The following is a 24,831-nucleotide window of genomic DNA, read 5'->3' as shown; positions in this document are numbered from 1 at the left end:
CATGCCACCGCTGTTTCTAAGCTGCTATATAGACAGAGAATTTTAAAAATCAAACAACGAATTTTAACACAGGCCCAATCTCGTGTAAAAGCTAAAACCAGACCCATGAAGGTGTTATCCTGTATTCACAGGCAGCATTTCTCCATTTCAGAAAGAATTTAATCAGTTTTGTTTTCCATCAACCACACATTTACTCGGAACTCGCCTATTAAACTATGCAAAGAGGGCCGGGCACAGTGGCTCATGCCTATAATCCCAGCACTTTGGGAGGCCGAGGCGGGTGGATCACGAGGTCAACAGATCGAGACCATCCTGGTCAACATGGTGAAACTCCGTCTCTACTAAAAATACAAAAATTAGCTGGGCATGGTGGCACGCGCCTGTAGTCCCAGCTACTCGGGAGGCTGAGGCAGGAGAATTGCTTGAACCCAGGAGGCGGAGGTTGCGGTGAGCCAAGATCGCGCCATTGCACTCCAGCCTGGGTAACAAGAGTGGAACTCTGTCTCAAAAAAAAAAAAAAAAAAAAAACTATGCAAAGAAGGGCACAAAACAAAATGCTAATTTGTGCAATAATCCACTGAATTCGATCAATATCCTGATCAACACCCAAAGTGAGTATAAGGTTAACAAGGCTTTTTCTCCTAAGAGCTGTCTTTCCCAGAAGTCCCAGTAAGTGCTCAGCACACACACACACAAAGGCAAAAGGGTTACTTAGGGGAGAAAGTTTGATGAAAACGGCATTCCATTAAACGTTTCCTTAAAGGATTTACAACGAATACTGTCTCACTGGAGAACAGGACTAACATGGAGACATCTCAATAACCTTGTTTAACCCAGCGTTTCCAAATTTATTTAATCAAGGAGCCCATTTTACCCACCTAACATCAATTAATATCCACAGAAACATAGTGGATATTTACGGCACAAGCTGCTCCAGACAGCCCATGGCTGAATCACACCAGCTGCAGCAGGAGGTACCTCAAGGGCTGCATGCTCCATAAAGCTGGTGGGAGGCCCACCCTCCCAGGTGCAGCTGTAGCTGCCCTAACATCCCTGCACTGTTATTTTTGGTTTTGGAGAGGGGGGCAGTTTGAGGCAGAGTCTCCCTCTGCTGCCCAGACTGGAGTGTGGTGGTGCGATCTCTGCTCACTGTAGCCTCAGCCTCTGGGGCTCAATCACCCTGCAATCTTGGGGCACGAGGAAGGCCCCACCCCCACCCCCACCCCCACCCTCACAGGCTCAGAAGTGCCTGCTCCCACTGCCTGGCTTCTCCCTGCTATCAGCCTCATTCCAACCTTGGAGCAAAGTTCCAGCTGAGCCTGTAGATCTTGAACAGCAGCAAGAGACAGGTTCCTGGCTGGAAGGAGGTTGGTCCTCAGTAAGGCCCCACGTTCAGGCCACAGAGGGCCTCACTGGGGACTGAGCTGCCAGCCCTGTGGACCCAGAGTGGGAACTTGTGGTGCCTTTTCCAAGCCCGCCCATGGTTGCCATGGACCAATCTGCACGCACTTCCTCCTCTGAGGCCCATAAAATCCCTAGGCTCAATCAGCTCTGGGCACAGGTAGGGATGACCAGCTGCAGAGAGGACCTACCCACTCCAGAGCCTCCTCTCTGCTGAGAGGATGGTGAAACAAAGGGATGACCAGCTGTAGAGAGGAACTACCTTCTCTCCTGAGAGCTGCGGAGAGGACGGGCCAACCTGCCTGCAGAGAGGAGCCAGCCACTCTAGGGCCTCCCTTTTGCTGAGAGCTACAGAGGCAGTAAGACAACCTGCCTGCAGCAAGGGGCTTCCCACTCCAGGTTCTCCTGTCTGCTAGGCCTAAACATTCACTGAAATACCCTGGCTGCGAAAAGGAGCTGCCCACTGCAGATGCCCTCTGAGCTGTTCCATCGCTCAACAAAGCTCCTCTTCATCTTACCCTCCACTTGTCTGAGTACCCTCATTCATCCTGGTTGCAGGCCAAGAACTTGGGACCCACTGAATGGCAAAGCTGAAAGCTGTAACACAAACAGAATTGAAACATGCCCCTTGCTCATCACATTGTAGAAGGAGAGAAAAGCTGCAGCCCTTCACGGACCCCACACCTGGGAGCTCCCCAAGCCAAGGCTGTGATTCCCTCTTTGGGGCCCTGTGGTTCCTGGCATCTTCAGCCTCCCAGGTACCACTGCATTCCCTGGCAGCAGCTTGGAAAGCTGCTTATGGTGCACCTGGTCCAGCTGCAGCCTCCCAGAGAGCCAGCACCCGTTCCAGCACCAGGAGTTGCCCACCTGGTATCTGCGCAGCAGCTGGATGCCACACTCACTTATATATCCCTTGCTGGTCCACAGCTGACTCAGTCTCCCTTGGAGGCATTGGATCCAAGCCAGTAGCGCGAGTTGTTTTCCAGGCCAAGTAGGTGGAACAAGCTCAGTGGGCCCGAGCAAAATTCAGGCAAAGATGCCACCAGCCACAGGTTTCCGGCTACAAAAGTAACAACCCAAGATCGTTTAACAGTATTACTGCAGATAATGAAGATTTAAGTAGCTATCTTAATTTTGCCAGCATGGGTACAACTAACAGAAGAGGGAAAAGGGGCTAGTAGCCTTGCTGAGGTGCCCTACCCCATTCATGGCCAAGGATGATTCTTGGTGGTATCAAGTAACCCATTCCTCTCTTACAAATCCTACCTAGAAAGACTACCTTATTAGACATAATGAACCGTTATTCAGTTGGCATTATAAAAATTAGCAACAGTCAGCTGGGCACGGGGGCTCACACCTGTAATCCCAGCACTTTGAGAGGCTGAGGCCAGCAGATCACCTGAGGTCAGGAGTTCAAGACCAGCCTGACCAACATGGAGACACTCTGTCTCTACTAAAAATACAAAATTAGCTGGGCATGGTGGCACGTGCCTGTAAGTCCCAGCTACTCGAGAGACTGAGGCAGGAGAATCACTTGAACCCAGGAGGCAGAGGTTGCAGTGAGCTAAGATTATGCCACTGTGCTCCACTTTAGCCTGGGCAATAAGAGCGAAACTCCATCTTAAATACATACACACATACATACATACATACATACACACAATGGCAACAGTCCTTGCCAGAATCACTGAACTCTAAAATCTTTTCTTTTTAAGCTGTGTGTGTGTGTGTGTATGTGTGTGTGTGAGACACACACACACATTTATTTCCCCACGCTGAATCAGAGGTTTACATATAAGATCCTGCTATGTGCTCAGGGAAAAGATAACTTGTAGTGGGTTATAGTTTTACAAAAAAGGTAAGGTAGATTAAGATTAGACACCAACTACCACACTTGGTTAGAAATATTTATTATCCCCTCCCCCCACATACAGATTACTTCTCAGAAACATGAAGATATTATCAATGTCCTCATCAATTACAGCTTGTAGAAAATAAACAACTCATATCCCATCAACAATGTATTTCTACCATTTTTTTAACAATAGCCATTTCATTTTTCCATGTTAATTCCAGAGTAGCTTCAAGTTTTATCTTTTGGATCGAATCAAGTCAATCTTTGCTTATAGGTAACACTTTCCTGACAGATCCCCTCCCCCCAACCCCTAAAAAAATTCTATATCCTAAGTGATAAACTCTTCTTGTACATTCAGCAAACTTTATATTGGAAAAGAAAAAGAATAATTGAGATAGGTATTTACTCTCGTGCACAGTAATACATCTAGCTGAGCTGCTACACCTTGCTTTGCAATGATGTTTATGTAAAATAAATCATCTCTTATCAAGTTACAATGGTAATTTCTTGAAATGTAGATATGAAAGCTATACACTTAATCCACTGAAATTTCCTTCCAATTTTTTAATCTGTAATTAAACCATCACCATAAGGACAAGCTTCATCTCAAGATGTTCCCCCCTTTCCCCTCAGCTATTTCTAATAACTTGAATCCTCTCTCTGATCATGTAAAGAGATACATTAAAAGCACAGGAAAAAAAAAAATGTTTTAGCTTGCTGACATAATGCCCTTAAGTTTGCTGACATAATGCCCACATTTTAACTTTAAAATGTAAAAATCAAAGTTAAAGCATCACTTAATTCATACAGTACATTATCAATCAACAGTGTCCCACCAACTCAGAAGTTTCCTAAATTGGCTGCCTTCTCTGCATTTAGTTAAGTTTATAACCAATGACTCAATCAAAGAATGTGCTTGTAATAGGCTGCTGGTTTAATTTTAGAATCAAAAGTTTCATATTGGGCTATTTTCAAATACAGAAATGCTATGAGTGACATCTGAACTATTAATTTTGTTTCCCATTACCTACAGGAAGAATTTATTCAAATAAAATTTTACAAGACAAAATGCAAATCTATATACCTATACAGAGATGTATATATGTATATATTGAACCTAACTAAAGTTTTATAAGCGATACTAACATTGTTCTGGTTACACATTCCTAAAGGCTTAATTGTTTTAAAGATACATATTATAAAGAGGCTTATGCAAAAGGCAAAAATTAAGAATCAACATGATCTTTGAGGTTTTCAATATTACTTCAAAAAGCTGTTTCTATCCCCCATAGAAGAAAACTATGCATTTATCTTAGGAAAAAAAAAATTATAAAAAGATAATGCTATCATGTAAAGATTCACAAAAACTATACTGTATATCCCATAAGAGTTATACCTATTTAAGGTAAATCACAATTATGGTTTATATTGTATTACAGACATCACCATCCCCTTTCCTCTTTAATAATGAGAGGGTTTAACTTTTTTTTTTAACTTACTTAACTAGTGCCACAGTAAATCAAGTCCCAGTAGCAACAAGTTAAACAAGATTACAAAATAAGGCATTCTGCTCACACATCATGAAAGTAACAGGCTTAGTACAGTAAAGCGGGCTCTTAATATTTTTGTAATTTTATATAATCCAAATATTATACAGAAGGCAATCTTTAGCAAAAAAAATCCAATTAATTGCTATTTTCCAGGGAAACATACGTAAAATCCTCAACTTTGGCTATTTCTCCTACTATCATAAACAGATGCTGATCTTATCTATTTAATAAAGTCCACTATTAGAAATGTGGATAAAATGTCTTTGACTATACCATTTCTAAGCCTGTAGGTCACACACTAGATGATTTTTCAAATTATAAATTAAATCTAATGACAAAATCCCTGTAGTGTTTAGAAAAAAAAAAAGTGGACTCAGAACATACACACACGCGCATACACACACATGCCATCATATTAAACAGTTTCTTTAAACATTAATTAGTTCTTCAGAAAGAAGAAAAATTCTTTAACATCAAGCTGCAGCATGTGTATAAGGGACAGCAATGCAACCTTTTTCAGTACAAGGTAAGAATATTAATCAACTAGTACTCTGAACCAAAGGTTTTGCCAAAGATGAACTCTAAAATAAATGGTTTTTCTGTTGTCGAAATTTGGACTCAACTGCCTGCTGCATTTTTACATTAAGTGTTGCTTAAATAAACAAAAATAGAGCATAAATTCAATATTCTACTGCCTAAACATTTTAAAGCAATGGTTATGCCGTCATCAACAGGTAAAATGCACCTAATTTTGGGTCTTTTGACACCACTTGTTTTAAGTTTACTGTATGATAAAGTTCTTCACAGTTTAAAATATTGTGAAGAAATATATTTAACTATATTCACATACATATTATGTACATGTACTATGTATTTGTTGTACCCACAAACTTTGAAAATGTGTGTATCAGTAGGATACCCTGCACATATGCAGGAACCCTGAATAATATGGTTGGTGTGGACTGTGAAATGATTTCCCAGAAAGGCTTAGAAATAAGAAAAAAATATTATTGTGAATAATTGTAATAACAAAAATTTTACCTTATTTACATAGTGCCTATCTCCCAAGAGGTAAATATGCTTTACAGACATTTTTTAGTAACTCTGTGAGGTGGGGCATTGGGGACTCTACCAATTCTCATTTTCCACAAGCAAGTAAACTGCCCAGGACCACACACTTTTTAACAGTGGTAGAGTAAAAAGACAGACATGGAGATCTCTTAAATCCCAAAGTCTCCAATTACCAGATCAAATAGTCTTGTGGTAGTAATAAGATTTCCATTGTTCAACGGAACTCCTACCACAAAGGTTTAATTTCTAAGTCCTCATACACTTGTGATTGTGCGCTGTATTTATACCACAGGGAGATCAAAATGGTTTTTGGTTTTGGCAGATGAAAAAGTCTAACATTCAGTGTGATTATACTTCAGTGTAACTTCTCCAGTTTAAGTGCGACACAGCTGATTGGTCTATCAGGGAGATGCGGTCAACGTCTAATCATGGCTGAAGAGTTCTCAATCCAAAGAGCTACTGCATGATTACAGAGATAGCCTACAATCTTTTATTGTCTTAAACGTCTTTTCTATCTCCACATATGGTATACACATATAAATAAGCATTTTAGCACAAAATGTACAGTTACCATCAGTTCATGTTTAAACAAAGGCCTTAAGGGTGAACTTTAAAGGCCAAGAGCTCCTCAGAGTGCATGTTGTTTAAAGATCGAAGATCTGGCAACTTTAGAAGTAGTTTTGTAAAAATAGAGGCCTCATTTGGATGGTTTTTCATTATTAAGGTCCTTAGTGCACGAATGAGGGTCTCCTGCAAAGCCTCCACAGAGTTGACATTTTCTATTCCAGATCGATCTGAGAGAGACCAGGAATAGGGAAATATGAAAGAGAGGATAAATTATTAACATTAAATATACATAAAATTCTTGCTTATCAACGTCACTAATGAATTTAAAACAAGGTTTTTTACAATTGAATAAAGGCAAAAGTTAATTGACAAATTTCTCAAAATCTCAATGACAAATCATTAGCTAGTTACTATATTACAAAGCATATAAACCACATAAAACATTTGATAAATCATAATTCTTTACTGCTTAAGAATTTTTATTCACAAAAACAAGAGGTTCTGACTTTTTAAGATTAGATGTCATCTGATTTCAATTGCTTCTAATTAGCAAAATAAAATAATGTACCTATTTTCAATACATATGTATATTGTATATCATCACATGTGGTAGGCAGCCCCTAAAATGGCCTCCAGTGATCCCCTCATCCTGGTATTCACACCCTTATGCAATCTCCTCCTCTTAAGTGGGCCTAGACTTACATATGAGACACAGCCCTGTCCACAACTTAACTACAACCTCCTAAGAAACCCTGAGTCAGAGGCACGTATCGTATCCTATCCCTCATATCATATCTTAACCCTCAAAAACTGTGAGATTAAATAAATGTTTGCATTTGTAAGGCAAGGAATTTTGGGACAATTTGTTATGCAGTAATAGGTAACTAATACACTATGCAACTTTACCGCAATGTTACCCTGCATTCACTTTCATTTAGCATGTTGTGTTTATTAAATTTGTCATACAGTATGTTAATAAACCAGTCATTTGGCGTAAACCTGTAATAAAGTATCTTAAAATTAGGCAAACCTATGGAGATTACCCATAGACCTTTTCATCAGCAAGGGTTTTTTTTTCTCCCTTTACAACAGTAGGCAGGAATACAAAAAAAATATTCAATGCCCAAGATGGGAGGTTATAATTAACAAGAAAAAGCCTTCTAACTTCTACAAGGGAGCAAGACTTCTGGCCATTCAAACCCTTTCATTTTTTTTTTTACAAGGATATTGAGGAGGTCTTCTATTATAAGCAGTAGCTGAAAAAGGTCATTTGCAATGCAAACACTTAGAACAAGGTGGGGAATAGGGGAGGGACGGCCGCGAGGGCGGCGGGGGGAGTTGGGAAGAGATAGCATGAGGAGAAATGCCAGATATAGGTGATGGGGAGGAAGGCAGCAAATCACACTGTCATGTGTGTACCTATGCAACAATCTTGCATGTTCTTCACATGTACCCCAAAACCTAAAATGCAATTAAAAAAAGAAATTTAATAGTAAAGGGTAAAAAAAAAAACAGTTTAACTCTAAATGCAGAAATATAATAAAAAATAAGTTTATCTTATATTTAACAAAATTTAAATTATAACAACTATGCGCCAATTGTTCTGGAAAAAAACAAGGCCAAGCATGGTGGCTCACACCTGGAATTCTAGCACTTTGGGAGGCCAAGGCAGGAGGACTGCTTGAGCTTAGGAGCCCAAGACCAGTCTGGGCAACAGTGAGAATTTTTCTCTATTAAAAAAAAATTAATTAAATGGGCATGGTGGCACATACCTGTAGCCCCAGGTGAATAAAGTGGGAAGATCACTTAAACCCAAGTCAAGGCTGCAGTGATTCGTGACCATTCCACTGCACTCCAGCCTGGGTGACAGAGCAAGGCCCTGTCTCGAAAAATAGAAAGAATGTTGGGGCAGGGTGTGGTGGCTCACACCTGTAATCCCAGCACACTGGGAGGCTGAGGCAGCTAGATCACCTGAGGTCAGAAGTTCCAGACTAGGCTGGCCAACATGGCGAAACCCCATCTCTACTAAAAATACAAAAAAAAAAAAAAAAGGCTTGCACTTAATGAAATCATTTGCCAAATGTTTATTAAATTTATGTGCTGGTTACTGTTCTAAGGTGCTTGGAAATCAGCAGTGAACAAAACTAGAATTTCTTTAAGGAGCTTACATTTTGACAGAAGAAAATAGTCATGTGCCATATAACAACGTTTCAGTCAATGGCAAACCACATATAAAAGGGTGGTCCCATAAAATCATAGTATTGCTGAAAAATGCCTATCGCCTAGTGACATTGTAGCTGTTGTTGCAACATCATAGCACAACACATAAACAACACGTTTGTAGTGGTGCTGGGGTAAGCAAATCTACTGCGCTGCCAGTCATATAACAATCTCAGGGCATACAACTGTGTACAGTACCTAACAGTAATAGTCATGTAACAGTCTCAGCACATACAACTGTGTACAGCACCTAACAGTAATAGTCATGTAACAGTCTAAGCGCATACAACTGTGTACAGCACCTAACAGTAATGGTCATGTAACAGTCTAAGTGCATACAACTGTGTACAGCACCTAACAGTAATAGTCATGTAACAGTCTCAGCGCATACAACTGTGCACAGTGCCTAACAGTAATAGTCATATAACAGTCTCAGTGCATACAACTGTGTACGGCACCTAACAGTTATCGTCATATAACGGTCTCAGCGCACACAACTGTGTACAGCACCTAACAGTAAGTCATATAACAGTCTCAGCGCACACAACTGTGTACAGTACCTAACAGTAATAATCATATAACAGTCTAAGCACATACAACTGTATACAGTACCTAACAGTAATAGTCATATAACAGTCTAAGTGCATACAATTGTGTACAGTACCTAACAGTAATAGTAAACAACTACATCACTGAAGTATTTATTATACTATACTTTCTATCATTATTTTACAGTATAGTCCTTCTACTTTATTTTTTTTTTTTTTTTTTTGAGAACTCCTGACCTCAAGCAATCTACCTGCCTGGGCCTCCCAAACTGTTAGGATTACAGGTGTGGGCCACCTCACCTGGCCCTTCTACTTAAAAAAAAAAAAGTTAACTGTAAAGCAGTCTCAGGTGGGTCCTTTGGGAGGTATTCCTGAAGAATGCATTGTTTTCACAGAAATATAGAAGGTAATAGATGACAGTTCCATGCACGTTACTGCTCCTGAAGACCTCCCAGTAGAACAAAGCATGGAGATGGAGGACAGTGATACTGATCTGAGCCTGTGCAGGCCTAAGCTAACGTGTGTGTCTGTCCGTTTTTAACAATGAAATTTAAGAAGTTAAAAAAATATTTTTTAATAGAAAAAAATTGATAGAATAAGGACATAAACTATTTTTGTATAGCTGTACAATGTGTGTGTGTGTGTGTGTATGTGTGTGTGTGTGTACGTGTGTGTGTTAAGCTAAGTGTTATCACAAGACTCAAAAAGCTTTTAAAAATTTAAGTTTATAAAGCAAAACAGAGTGAGCTAAGGTTAATTTATTATTGAAGAAATGAGGGATTTTTAAAATAAATTTAATGTTCCCCAAGTGTTCAGTGTTGATGAGGCTACAGTTGTTTAAGGTAATGTCTTAGGCCTTCACGTCCCCTCACCATTCACTTACTCATTCATCCAGAGCAACTTCTAGTCCTGTAAGCTGTATTCACAGCAAATGCCCAACATAAGCATAAAAGTTTTTATCCTTCATACCTATTGTTACTTATCTTTTCTTTGCTTAGCTATGTTTAGTACACATACTTATCATTGTGTTACAAACTGCCTACAGTACTCAGCACAGTAACGTGGTGTACAGGTTTATAGCCTAGTAACAATATAGACTACACCATAAAATCTAGGTGTGTAGTACGATATACCATCTAGGTTTATGTAAGTACACTCGACGATGTTCACACAATGACAAAATTGCCTAAGAACGCATTTCTCAGAACATATTTATGTCATTAAGCAACGCATGACTCTGGTTTCATTCACATGATTAATAATTTTTTTTTTTTTTTTTTTTTTTTGAGACGGAGTGTCGCTCTTGTCACCCAGGCTGAAGTGCAATGGCACGATCTCGGCTCACCGCAACCTCCGCCTCCTGGGTTCAGGCAATTCTCCTGCCTCAGCCTCCTGAATAGCTGGGATTACAGGCACGCGCCACCATGCCCAGCTGATTTTTTTTTTTTGTATTTTTAGTAGAGATGGGGTTTCACCATGTTGACCAGGATGGTCTCGATCTCTCGACCTCGTGATCCACCCGCCTCGGCCTCCCAAAGTGCTGGGATTACAGGCTTGAGCCACCGCGCCCGGCGATTAATAACTTATAATACCGAAAACTGAGAAAGAATGACAGTAATCCCCACAAACAAAATAATCTAGATGGGCAAAGAAAGAAACAATTGGTAAGTGGGGAAGGTATCTGAGTGGGAACTAGTATTATTAGTAGTTGGTTGGACAGGTGTAGAAAGTCACACAAAAACTTTAAAAAATTTTTTAAGTCTTTGGTCTTTCAGTGGTTATTTTGTGTCTAGATGACCTATGCTTCATTGTACAACTCAGAACTTCAGAGAAATGGATGCCTATACCTAAAAACATAGATTGTAATACATTTTTCTAAAGTCTCAATTTCTAAAACCATGGTTTTTAAGATTTCAAGGCCAAAGAACCTACGTACAAATCTGGTTGAAACCTGTGTACAAATTCTGGAGACCATAATGTTACAGGACACATAATGAAGTGGAAATTCATCTTCTACATGGTATACTAAAGGCTACACTAGTACTGCAGAGTTTAATTTATGACACATCTATCTTCTATTTCCTTAGCTGGTTCTTCATTGCACTCCCAAGCTTCTAATCCTTACCAAATATTCTATTTATTTTCATTTCCTATAGGATGAAAGTCAAATACCTTCTACAAAAATCTCTATGAAGGCCGGGCGCAGTGGCTCATGCCTGTAATCCCAGCACTTTGGGAGGCCGAGGCGGGTGGATTACCTGACGTCAGGAGTTCGAGACCAATCTGACCAACATGGTGAAACCCCGTCTCAAAAACAAAGAACAAAAATCTCTATGAAGACAACTGAAATCCGTATGTAAATAAGCCTTGACCTCACAGCTAGATGTCAGTCCTTAATCTTCAACTGGAAGTTAATTGCTGTCACTTTAAACAACCTGAAAAGAAACTTACCTTCCAGTTATAATTCCCTTTCCATTATTTCAGGATTCTTCCAATCTCACAGGCAGACATCGTGTTTGAGATTTTTCTCCCCCTTAGCAGCTAGAGCTATTCTGTTAACAAGCAGTATAAAGGAAAGGCTTTGAAGCCAGACTGATGGGAGTTCAAATACTTCCTTAATTAAAAATGGACACTGTGTAAATTACTTAACCCCTCCGTTCCTCAAATCCCTTGTCTGTATAACTGAGAATTAGCTCACGGGGATCTGCTATGAGGATAAAATTATATAATGAGACACAGAAATTAACTAGCATTTCTTCTGACAACCCAAAAACAAGAGGTTCTCTCTGAACTATCCGAAAGAAATTATGTATAAGTAAAGGTCAAAAAATGTGAGTATATTAAAATTACAAATAAAACCATTAAAGTAAATTAAAAAATAAAACCTAAAAAATTGAGAGGGAAAAGTAAGGATTCTTTTATTTATAAGTTATACTAAATAAAAAGAGGTATAGGCTGGGCGTGGCAGCTCACACCTGTAATCCCAACACTGGGAGGGAGAGGTGGGTAGATCACCTGAGGTCAAGAGTTCAAGACCAGCCTGACCAACAATGGCAAAACCCCATCTCTACTAAAAATACAAAAATTAGCTGGGCATGATGGCAGGCACCTGTAATCCCAGCTACTTGGGAGGCAGAGGATGCAGTGAGCTGAGATCACTCCACTGCACTCCAGCCTAGACGACAGAGTATGACTCCATCTCAAAAAGAAAAAAAAAAAGTAATGGAGATATGAGCATTGTATTCAGAGTTGCATGGTCAACAACCAGAAAATTAAAAAGAAGGATGTTAAGAAATCTAGTTTTCTGAGGAATAAGGCTGGGAGTAGAAGAAAGAAGCAGAGACTTTTCATCTTAAACTCTTCTGTAGCTTTTGAATTTTCTTTTCCTGCCTAGATACTGCTTTAAAAACAGCTAGTAATTTTTAAGTGGCAAAGATTAAAATTTGACATGAAACTTCATATATGTGTACTTGTATATGTTCATATAGTGATACCACAAAAATGAGAATGTACTGTATTCTTTTACAGTCAGTTGTTTCCAGTTAATATTTCAATTTTTAAAATATATCCTATATAAATCAAAAGGTAAATGGATAGATGGATAGGTAAATGAATAAAGACTCCCAATGTTAATAGTGATCTTTTCTAGTAGTGATATTATAACCTTCTTTTTCCATCTTAGTATTTTCTACATATTCAAAAAACCCATATTAAACTTATAATCAGGGGGAAAAAAAAAAGGCTTTTTCAAAAACAGATGAAATCACACTAAAAATCATGTCCCTAGAGAAAATATAAATGAAATACCAAGGTTCCTGGCATAGAGTGCTCCCCTTCAGCCCTTTGCCATCATTTCTTTCTCTGAACTACCTCTGGGATGTTGGCCCTTCCACTTCATCTCCCCTCCCTCATTTAATTTAGGAGAGTTCACCCCACTGCCTCATACGTAATGTCATTTCAAAAGCTTCTCAACGTGACTCTGTATCACTAATGACTTACTTGTCTAATCGGCCCACCACAATAAAAATACAGAAGTAATGTTAAACATCACTTTGTTCAGCTGGATCACTCCCCTACTTAAAAAGGCACGCAGACTTTCTTCTGTTCCGTATTTTGGTTAAAAACCTCTCTGCTTAGTTCTCATAGCTGTTAGTCCATAACCTGGTGCTCCCCAACTCTGAAGGCTTTTGTCCCCCTTCCTCCTTGAAGTGCACTGCAGGCTTTGGCCACCTGACCTTCCCTGGCCCTATCTTGTACTCTCCCATGCTTTTCCATCTTTTCCTCATTGGGAAAGCCTAATAATTCAACCTTCCAATTCCAGCTCCAATTCTATTCTTCCCCAGAGCCTTCCAAGATGATTTCATCTTCCTTTCTGTAACTCCAACTGACCTCAGTCAGAACTACACAGTTTAGTAGCGAAAAGCACTTTGTTTAGTTCCCATCTCTCCAAATAGAATGAAAACGCTTAGCAAGCTTGTGCCTTAAAGCTTTTTGTCTCCGTCTCCCCCTGAGCATCTAACAGGTAAGGTATATTCATGAGATAATTTAACAAGAAATATCTTTTGTTTCAAAATAATCAATTTATGAATCTAACGTCAACTCAACAATACTAATTACTTATCAAGAGTTCTGTAAATGATAGATAAAATGCAAGCAGCACTGTAAGTTAGCGATAAAACAGGTATCCCTTACTGACATACTCCTTTCACACTACTCCCATATCATAAATGCATTTTTTCCCCCTTGAGACGGAGTCTTGCTCTGTCGCCAGGCTAGAGTGCAGTGGCGCAATCTTGGCTCACTGCAACCTCCGCCTGCTGGGTTCAAGTGATTCTTCTGCCTCAGCCTCCCGAGAGTAGTTGGGACCACAGGCGCATGCCACCATGCCTAGCTAATTTTTGTATTTTTAGTAGAGACGACGGGGTTTCACCATGTTGGCCAGGATGGTCTCAATCTCTTGACCTTGTGATCCGCCCACCTCAGCCTCCCAAAGTGCTGGGATTACAAGTGTGATATAAATGCATTTTTAGTTACCCAGGTAGAGCTAGTCAGAAAAGGTAGCCCAATTATGCTTCCAAATGGCATGTCTTTATTTGTTCCACTGAGGTACAGGTCATTAAAATTATACAAATAACTTGTTCTCTTTAAAGAGGTACTAACTGATAGTTCAGAGGTCAATCTTGTAACTCTCACAATGCCTCCGTGCCCTTTACACAGTAGGAAACAAATGGGAAACAAAGTCATAACCAAATACTAAAAACTCCCAACAAATGTTATAAAATGTTATCTAAAAACAGCTGGCACTTACTTAGATGTCCCCAGGAAAGTGTCTCAATTTCCAATTTGTTACTGGGAGTAACAACCTCTGCCTTAATAGATACTGTCTGAATTGAAACACTTTAGGTCAGGAATAACTAAACGTAGCCGGGTATGGTGGCTCAAGCCTGTAATCCCAGCACTTTGGGAGGCCGAGGCGGGTGGATCACGAGGTCAAGAGATTGAGACCATCCTGGTCAACGTGGTGAAACCCCATCTCTACTAAAAATACAAAACATTAGCTGGGCATGGTGGCGTGTGCCTGTAATCCCAGCTACTCAGGAGGCTGAGGCAGGAGAATTGCCAGAACCCAAGAGGCGGAGGTTGCGGTGAGCCGAGATCGCGCCATTGCACTCCAGCCTGGGTAACAAAAGTGAAACTCCATCTCAAAAAAAAAAAAAAGGAAGAAATAAACGTGAGATGGCAGGGAAATTGGGAAACATCATAAATGACTCACATAAACATTAAAAACTCAAAAATCTTGCTCACTCAATCAAACAGTGAATGAGTAGCTCTTCCATACCAGGCACCACACTGGGTTCACAGGCTACAACCCCTTCCTTTGTCAGGATGAGGAAGGAATCCAAGACCCGAAAGAGTAAAGTTTCTTTTCACCCAAGTTACACAAAAAATTCAATCACAGAGCTGGACTGAAGCTTCCAAGTTATTCATATTTCTCTGCCACAAACCATATTAATACCTTGATATTTTTAATGTTTTCAAGTAAGCCACATTTTATTTGAATAAAAAATGAAAGTCATATTAGAACTACCCACCCAGAGATACACAATGTTCTAAAAAAAAAAATCATGAAATAAAGATTTAGACTCACAAAAATAATTATGAACAAAAAGCTAAAGACTAACAGAGGTAAATGCAAGGCCCAGATGTAAGCATTATTTTATTCCTGTAGCACTTTGACATGTATTGTCACAATGAAAAAATTAGTTACACAAAAATAGCAGGATCATACAATTTACCATTTCCTTAAGGCCGTATTTCCTTTATACAACTTTCTGGAACCTAGTTAACTGCCACTTTCTCTCCAGCTGATCACTACACGGTAGGTGTGGCACAATTCTGAATCAGCTTGCTTACCTGCAGATACCAGGACAACAGCTGTAAACAAACTCATCTCTTCATCACTAAGCTGGAGGGCATTCAGCTTCTCACTAAATTCAAACATAGAGTTGAGCAGATCTCCTGCTCCCATTGAGTGTAAATCATCCACACTATATTTCTTTCCACTTAAAAAGGTGACAGTACGTTCCTTTGCGTCAAATAATGATGCAAACCGTACCATTAAAACCTGGAAAAAGAAAAAGACTTAAATCTATTTGGAGAAGTTTAACAGCAATACTAAAAAATAACTTAGTATTCAAGTCAGTTATGAAACATCCCACATGTAAATTTATAAAAGAAAAACAGGGTTTATTTTTACCCTAAACCACTTTATTTCATTCATTCATTCATTCATTTTTTTAATTATTATTTTTTAAGATGGAATTTTCTTCTTGTCGCCTAGGCTTCAATGCAGTAGCACAATCTCAGCTCACTGCAACCTCTGCCACCTGGGTTCAAGCGATTCTCTCGCCTCAGCCTCCCGACTAGCTTGGATTACAGGTGCGCACCACTATGCCCAGCTACGTTTTGCTTTTAGTAGAGATGGGGTTTCGCTATGTTGGCCGGGCTGGTCTCAAACTCCTGACCTCAGGTGATCCACCCACCTCAGCCTCCCAAAGTGCTGGAATTACAGGCATGAGCGACTGTGCCCAGCCCATTTATTTATTGAGACAGTGTCGTGCTCTATTGCCCACACTGGAGAACAACGGTGTCATCACATCTTACTGCAACCTCAACCTCCCAGGCTCAAGTGATCCTTCCCACCTCAGCCTCCTGAATAGCTGGGAATACAGATGCATACCACCACACCCAGCTAATTTTTGTATTTTTTGTAGAAAAAGGATTTCATACGTTGCCCAGGCTGGTCTCGAACTCCTGGACTCATGTGATCCACCTGCCTTAGCCTCCCAAAGTGCTTGGATTACAAACATGAGCCACCACACCCAGTCCTGCAACCACTTTCTTAAGACAAATTCTCTACCAAAGCCTATAAATACTCCAAGAACATTAAAAAAAAATTCTAGCCACCAACTGCAAAATACTTGAGTCCTGTGATACTGACACTCTATTCAAAGATTCTGAAATACAAATATAAAATTAGAGCAAGAAATAATGCCAGTAAGTTTAAAACTTGTACCATGTAATAATTGACATCCAAGTTAAATCAGTTAACAATTGTATTACTTAGTTATCTTACTCCCTCCATTATACTAAATCCAGGGAGAATAAGCAAAAATATAGCCCTGGCTCACTTCTTCCATCGATCCAAGGTTCAAAGATTTGGCCCACCAAACATCACCCTCCTCTCAGCACCCCAATCTCAGTTATCCTTAATTAGGTCCCAAGGCGCTACACACCTCAGCATCAAACGGGAAGCCCTGGGGCAGACCGAAAGTGAAAGACACCTAACTAAGGACCAGGAGAGGCACTTCTCTAAGTTACACAGTAGACACTACCCCCAAGCCCAGGCAGGACACAATGTTGTAAGAGAAGCTGGAGCAGCCAAGGATCCTGAGACAAGGAGCATCTGAGGTGGCACATTAGAAATACCTGATACAGCCCCAAAATATTCTACAGTCCCTCAAAAAAAACAAAAACCACATTCTATTTGCCCTTCTTATTCTGTATCAAATATAGTAAATGCTAGGCTAGGCTCTCAGAAGGTGTCTAACACTGCAGAAACTTGTTAAGTCCACATCTGAAAGCAATACCAGAACCTAGGAGTTCATATGCTAGAGATACAGAATACCTATATTTCAAATCCTAAATAATAAAAACTAAATATAAAATCCTAAATATTTCTGGATTTACCAAGTCTCTTCCCAAAATCCTGAAATGATTATTATTTTGTTGATAGATCCAAACTCTGGACTATAAATACTGACTTAGGAATGAATGAAAAACAGCCAAGCACAGTGGGAAACACCTGTAATCCCAGCACATTAGGAGGCCAAGGCAGGCACATCACAAGTTCAGGAGATCGAGACCATCCTGGCTAATAGTGAAACCCCGTCTCTACTAAAAATACAAAAAGTGAGCCAGGTGTTGTGGCATACACCTGTAGTCCCAGCTACTTGGGAGGCTGAGGTAGGAGAATGGTTTGAACCCAGGAGGCAGAGGCTGCAGTAAGCCGAGATTGTGCCTGAGCGACAGAGTGAGACTCTGTCTCAAAAAAAAAGAAAGAAAGAAAGAAAAAAAGAATGAAAACATCTGCCAGGCACAGTGGCTCACACCTATAACCCCAGCACTTTAGGAAGCCAAGGTGGGTAGACTGCTTTGAGCTCAGGAGTTTGAGACCAGCCTGAGAAACATTGCAAAACTCTGTTTCTACAAAAAAAATTAGCCGGGCATGGTAGCTCACACCTGTAGTCCCAGTTACTCAGGAGGCTCAAGTTGGAAAATGCTTGAGCCCAGGAAGTGGAGGTTGCAGTGCACGGTGATTGTACCACTGCACTCCAGCCTGGGTGACAGAGCAAGATTCTGTCTCCAAAAAAAAAAAAAAAAAAAAAAAAAAGAATTAAAACATACATGAAAATAAAATACTACATGTTCTTCCTGCATCACTATTAGGATAAATAAAACCTACCTCAAAAGTCCCAGCCTTTAAAAGGTTGACCTGGTCATGCTGAGAGAGATCTCTGAAACCAGGAATACGCTTTGCAAATTCCACCACTTCTTTCACTGCTGGAGTGAAGCTCATCGAAAACTCTTCCCAGATTTCATGCCCCGATTTATGAGGATCCACATATGGAGACTTACTCATTGGACAAACCTAGTATACACAAAACAGAAACACTCTTAAATACTAGCAGGTGGTAAAGAAATGTGAAAAGTGGCATCTCAATTATCAGAAACCCCAAAATAAATTTAACCCCCAAAACATAAGTAAAATCTACTGAGATACTAGTACTTTATCCATTTGCTGCCCACCACACTGTAGAAAGCCTCTGGGCAACCTAATACAAATAGTAATTTTTTTTATCATAAAATACATAGCCTAAGCAAAAACACCATCTACAACAAGCTATTTAGAACACAGTTTTCAGAGTTTATTTTGTAACACTTCTGCCACCTTATGCTAGTATATGGTGTTTTACGATTTTTCAAATTCACACAAATGTGTTTGATCCTCAACCTATTATTCATGGCAGATTATAATCTCCATTTCTTAGGTGGGAAAATGAGACTCTGAGAGGTTCAGTGATATGTCCCACACAGCTAGAGGTCACAGGCCTAGACCCAAATTCGCATTTAGTTAATATTTCAAAACTCCCTTATTTCTAAATAGGCAGAATTACAATGTTGTAATTTCCAAGAGGAAAACACAGCGAAGTGCCTCATTTTGTTAAAAAGGTCACTGCCTGGCTGGGCAAGAAGGCTCACGCCTGTAATCCCAACACTTTGGGAGGCCGAGGCAGGTGGATCACGAGGTCAGGAGTTTGAGACCAGCCTGGTCAAGAGGGTGAAACCCCGTCTCTAATAATAATTTTAAAAATTAGCTGGGAGTGGTGGCAGCACCTATAGTCCCGGCTACTCAAGAGGCTGAGGCTGAAGAATCACTTGAACCCAGGAGGCAGGGGTTGCAGTGAGCTGAGATCACACTACCACACTCCAGCCTGGGCGACAGAGCAAGACCTCGACTCAAAAAAAAAAAAAAAAAAAGTCACTGTCCACTTATTTCAAAAACAATGGTGTGATCACTGACTTCTACTTGTTCAATTAGGAAACAAAAACTGCAGATACAGGTGCACCTTCTAAATGAGGACTGAGTGAGGGAAAACAGGAAGCCAAGAAGTATAAAAGCACCAAAGAGATGATGAAACACCCTCTGTATGTTCTATTAGTAAAATCAGCCTTTAAATTTTCACTAAATCCTAGCTACTTAGCCCCAAAGAAAAAAAGACTAAAAAGAAAAAGCAAAATAAATTTTCACTAGATCCATACAAAATCTAGGAATTGGGATGATTATAAAACCATGTAGAGTATCATGAAATGAGAACCTAAATGCCTACAGATTTTACCGTCATTAAAGCAGCCATTTGGCCAGATGTGGTGGCTCATGCCTATAATCCCAGCCCTTTGGAAGGCCGAGGCAGGCGAATCACTTGAAAGCCAGGAGTTCGAGACCAGACTGGCCAACATGGCAAAACCCAGCTCTACTGAAAATACAAAAATTAGCCAGGCACAGTGGCACACACCTATAATCCCAACTACATGGGAGGCTGAGGCACGAGAATTGCTTGAACCCAAGAGACGGAGGTTGTAATGAGCTGAGGTCATGCCACTGCACTCCAGCCTGGGCAACACAGCAAGACTGTCTCAAACAAACAAACAAACAAAAAGGCAACTTACTTAGCCTAACAAAGCGTTCACAGAATCAAATACTTGAAAGTGACAACAAAAAATTTAATGAAGACTGAAGTAGAGTCAATTATTTTGAAAACGAAAAAGAAGACTTTAATTACCTGTCAGTAGAAAATATCAAGCACTATCAACCTCAGGGTTTAAACTGGAAATGGTGTAGCTCTGTTTTTGATGAAATTTTGGCAAATATGAACACTTTACTTTCATGTATAATGTCGTATTTGATGGAAAAATTTGAATGATGTGACCAACATTAATTCATCTCATAAGATGAAGTCTGAGAAAATCCTTAGAAACTAGCCTATGAAATTAAAATACTCCTGAATTTATCAAACCATAAAGCATCTATGTTCTATATCCAAAGACCTTTTTGCATAATAACGGTTAAAAAAAATCTTTCTATAGAAATCAAAGAATTTCGGCCGGGCGCGGTGGCTCAAGCCTGTAATCCCGGCACTTTGGGAGGCCGAGGCGGGTGGATCACAAGGTCGAGAGATCGAGACCATCCTGGTCAACATGGTGAAACCCCGTCTCTACTAAAAATACAAAAAATTAGCTGGGCATGGTGGCACGTGCCTGTAATCCCAGCTACTCAGGAGGCTGAGGCAGGAGAATTGCCTGAACCCAGGAGGCGGAGGTTGCGGTGAGCCGAGATCGCGCCATTGCACTCCAGCCTGGGTAACAAGAGCGAAACTCCGTCTCAAAAAAAAAAAAAAAAAAAAAAGAAATCAAAGAATTTCTAACTATGGCAAGTGAAAAGTTCAGCCCTTTGAGGAAATCCCAAAGCTAGTAAGGTACTAATTAATCAGAATGCTTACATTTTCAAAGGGATTTCCAAGAATTAAAGGACAAATTCTGCATGAATCATACTTTACATAAAATCCTAATCCCAATCACAGTAGCAGTCAAATCACATGCTCGTACCTAGCTGGGTGTGAAATTAGGTCATTCATCAAATGATGTTGATTAAAATTATTTGACCTAAAATACTGTACAAAATTGATTCTATGGATTTCTTAGGTTTTCTGACACCATCCCCTCAAGTTAGCGTATCTCCCAAATAAAAGAAAACTTTCAAAGCTTTCCCCGATACAACATGAGCAAAAAGTTAATTTCACTATACCAGATGCATTCTCCCTCCAGTGTTGCACAGGTAACTATTCTTGTTCTCATTCTGAGAAAATCCATCTATTGGAACTCTATCACATACTCTTTGAGTATAAGCATTGGAGAAGTTCATACAATGTCCATTTGCAATACAAATGGCATGCCCATTTGGGTAATGCATTATGTTCCTCCCTTTGAACTGTCCGTTGAGATGCTGCTGGCTCTCACTACAGGGAAAATGGCTGCTAAGCCCATTGCCACAATGGTCATGATTTAAATTATATTGCTCCATGTTCTTGGGAATCCGTTCTCCTCTCTGGGGCTGCATGCTCTCTGCTGAGTTTTCTCGCTGCTCTTGATTATACATAAAGGTATCCTTGTGAGCTCTGGTAACCATGCCAATCACTTCTTCCTTTGCAAAATCAGAAGAGGGAGGAGAAGAGCTTTTGATGTTTTCTTGTTCCAGCTGGGGCTTGGGTCGCAGCTGTTCCTGGGCTGGTAAGGCTGTCTGTTCATGATGTTCTACCAATGTGTCATTTTGCAAGTGACCACTGAACTGGCTGTTCATCATGGTCTTCATCGCACTTTGCATTTCAATTAGCATCCTCTGTTTTTCACGCTTAGGAATACGACCAAACCGAACAGCTATTGAAGAAAAAGATATTTAACATCTATAGTCTAAGTAAGACCTGTTTTGTATAAAAGAATAACACAAAATTATCCAATAGCTATGGCCTCTAGTCATACAAGTAAAGAATGAGTCTACATGTCTCTGGTCCACATTCTTCTAAACTTGCTGGTCTTGATGCACCAAAGGAAGTAGGAGAAGGTAAGAAAATTTTACATTTTCCCCCAAAACAAAGTTAAACAAATCTATCTCCTAGGTATTTCATGAGCAAAATCTAAGAAAAGAAGTAAGAAATTCAGACGGGTGCAGTGGCTCATGCCTGTAATCCCAGCACTCTGGGAAGCCAAGGCAGGTGGATCAACTGAGGTCAGGTGTTGAAGCCAACATAGTGAAATCCTATCTCTACTAAATCTATAAAAATTAACCAAGCATGGTGGTGGGTGCCTGTAGTCCCAGCTACTCAGGAGGCTGAAACAGGAGAACTGCTTGTACCTGGGAGGTGGAGGTTGCAGTGAGATGAGATGGTACCAAAGCACTTCAGCTTGGGTGACAGAGCAAGACTCCATCTCAAAAGGGTGGGGTGGGGGAGGTGACAATTAGCTAATGAAAAGTAGTTTGGCCGGGCGCGGTGGCTCACGCCTGTAATCCCAGCACTTTGGGAGGCTGAGGCGGGTGGATCACGAGGTCAAGAGATCGAGACCATCCTTGGTAAACATGGTGAAACCCCGTCTCTACTAAAAATACAAAAAATTAGCTGGGCATGGTGGCACGTGCCTGTAGTCCCAGGTACTCAGGAGGCTGAGGCAGGAAAATTGCCTGAACCCAGGAGGCGGAGGTTGCGGTGAGCCGAGATCGCGCCATTGCACTCCAGCCTGGGTAACAAGAGCGAAACTCCATCTCAAAAAAAAAAAAAGAAAAGAAAAGTAGTTTGAAGCAGACCAGTATTACTACATACTCCTTACTAACAAAGCGGAGGACTGTTCTGAAGAAAGCATGTGAGATTCAGCTACACACATCCTTTACTATTCATAAATGGTAGGTGCAATCATTCCCTGAACATCTAGCCCTTGCCAATTGATTTTTGTAATCTTACTCTCAAGATCTAACTATTATCTGCTGTCTTATTTTCCAGCCTCTTTAAAAAAGAAAAAAAAAATTCCATAATCAGTAGAAATGCACTTACTGAAAAATAAACTTGGTAGATTTTAATTAAAATCAGGGAAATAAGTAAAAACGAGATAAGTCATCCTCTATTATTTTAGAAGCTGGTCTTAGAAGGTGTCCTGTCTCCAATAATCCTATCCATGAAAGAAAAGCTTTTTTCTAGTCTACTATTTATACTGAGATAATAAAAATTCAATATACTTGCCCAGAAAGTTTTATTAATTTAATCATAGCCTCTGACATTACTGCTATCAGAAAAAAAACAACTTAATCATGTTTGATACTTTACCTCTACTTCTCCCTTCACAAATGATTGTCAGTTTTATTTATTCAGGGCAATCACAATATCCATCAACTATTTTTATAACACTAGTACTTTTAGCACTATAAAAAAATTTTCAGGCAACTGAAAAAAACAAAACATCAATTGCTGAAACTTGTTATTCAAGAAACTCGTGGCCAGGCACGGTGGCTCACACCTGTAATCCCAGCACTTTGGGAGGCCGAGGTGAGTGGCTCACTTGAGGTCAGGAATTCAAGGCCAGCTTGGTCAATATGGTGAAACCCCGTCTGTACTAAAGACACAAAAATGAGCTGGGTGTGATGGTACATGCCTGTAATCCCAGCTACTCAGGAGGCTGAGGCATGAGAATCACTTGAACGAAGGAGGTGCCGAGAAGGCACCACTGCACTCCAGCCTGTCAACAGAGCGAGACTCCATCTCAATTAAAAAAAAAAGAAAAACTCCTTATTGTAATACTCCATAACTGTATCAGTAAGATACTAGAGTAACCTAAGGAATTGCTTAAATGGCCCTTCCCTAGATAAACATGAAGTCCATTTTTACCAATCCTTTTTTGAGACAGTCTTGCTCTGTCACCCTGGAGAGAGTGCAATGGAATCACCTTGGCTCACTGCAACCTCTGCCTCCTGGGTTCAAACGATTCTCCTGCCTCAGCCTCCCAAGTAGCTGAGACTACAGAACTGAGCCACCATATCTGGCTGCTTTTTGTCTTTTTAGTAAAAACCATGTTGGCCAGGCTGGTCTCAAATTCCTGACCTCAAGTAATCCACCCACCTCCACCTCCCAAAGTGCTAGGATTACATGCGTGAGCCGCCCTGCCCAAGCCCATTTTAAACAATTCTTAAATAACCCTACTGGTCCCTTTGAAAACCTCATACCTCTGTTATGTTACTGAAAACAAAACAAAACAAAAATCCAAAAATGAATAAGCATAATAGAAGTGTCCAATCTTCCAATAATGACATCCACAGGTAATACTTATAGTCCCACAAATTACTCCCAACTTCTATTTTGTATGAGAATAGATCACGCCGGAAGTGAGCAACCACCTCCACTCCAGACCCTACTGCTTCTTTCAATTTTGCATTCCTTTCCATGTGTTCCAAATCTGTGCCCCAAAAGCACATCATCATCCCAGAGCTAAGAAAGAGAGAGAATTCATGTAAGAAGAAATGAGTTCCTTAGCAATGCTAAGAAATCAAAAAGAACCAACGATTCCTCTATCAACAAAAACGATAGTGAGGTTTGGGCTTCTGGTTAAAAGAAAAACATATATATATGTTAAATTTAAAAAAAATTTTTTTAGACTGAGTCTCACTGTGTCACCCAGGCTAGAGTGCAGTGGCACAATCTTGACCCACTGCAACCTCCACCTCCTGGCTTCAAGCTATTCTCCTGCCTTAGCCTCCCAAGTAACTGGAATTACAGGTGGCGTGCCACCACATCTGGCTAATTTGTGAATTTGTGTGTGTGTGCGTGTGCGTGTGTGTGTGTGTGTGTGTGTGTATTTTTAGAAGAGATGGGATTTCACCATGGCTGGTCTCAAACTCCTAAAGTGATCCACACACATCAGCTTCCCAAAGTGTTGGTATTACAGGTGTGAGCTACCATTC

General features: G+C 40.2%; 1 protein-coding gene across 2 annotated transcripts in view; it reads right to left on the bottom strand.

Moving 5' to 3' along the window:
- Positions 1-3,294: 3,294 nt before the first annotated feature.
- Positions 3,295-24,831, bottom strand: part of NR1D2 (nuclear receptor subfamily 1 group D member 2) — a 37,336-nt gene continuing 15,799 nt past the window's right edge. The window contains exons 5-8 of one of the 2 annotated variants that reach the window (XM_039480345.2): positions 21,139-21,767; positions 18,238-18,423; positions 15,627-15,837; positions 3,295-6,671 (exon numbers count right to left, since the gene is read on the bottom strand). In XM_039480345.2, the coding sequence (XP_039336279.1) occupies positions 6,475-6,671; positions 15,627-15,837; positions 18,238-18,423; positions 21,139-21,767 (1,223 nt within the window). In that variant the 3' untranslated portion in view covers positions 3,295-6,474. The remainder of the gene's footprint in view (positions 6,672-15,626; positions 15,838-18,237; positions 18,424-21,138; positions 21,768-24,831) is intronic. The other variant, XM_074405731.1, reaches the window with a different exon arrangement.

The sequence above is a fragment of the Saimiri boliviensis genome, chromosome 9 (assembly GCF_048565385.1).
Source record: "Saimiri boliviensis isolate mSaiBol1 chromosome 9, mSaiBol1.pri, whole genome shotgun sequence".
Lineage (NCBI taxonomy): Eukaryota > Metazoa > Chordata > Mammalia > Primates > Cebidae > Saimiri > Saimiri boliviensis.
The sequence above is the reverse complement of the archived record's forward strand: the minus strand, read 5'-3'. Positions and strand labels throughout refer to the sequence as shown.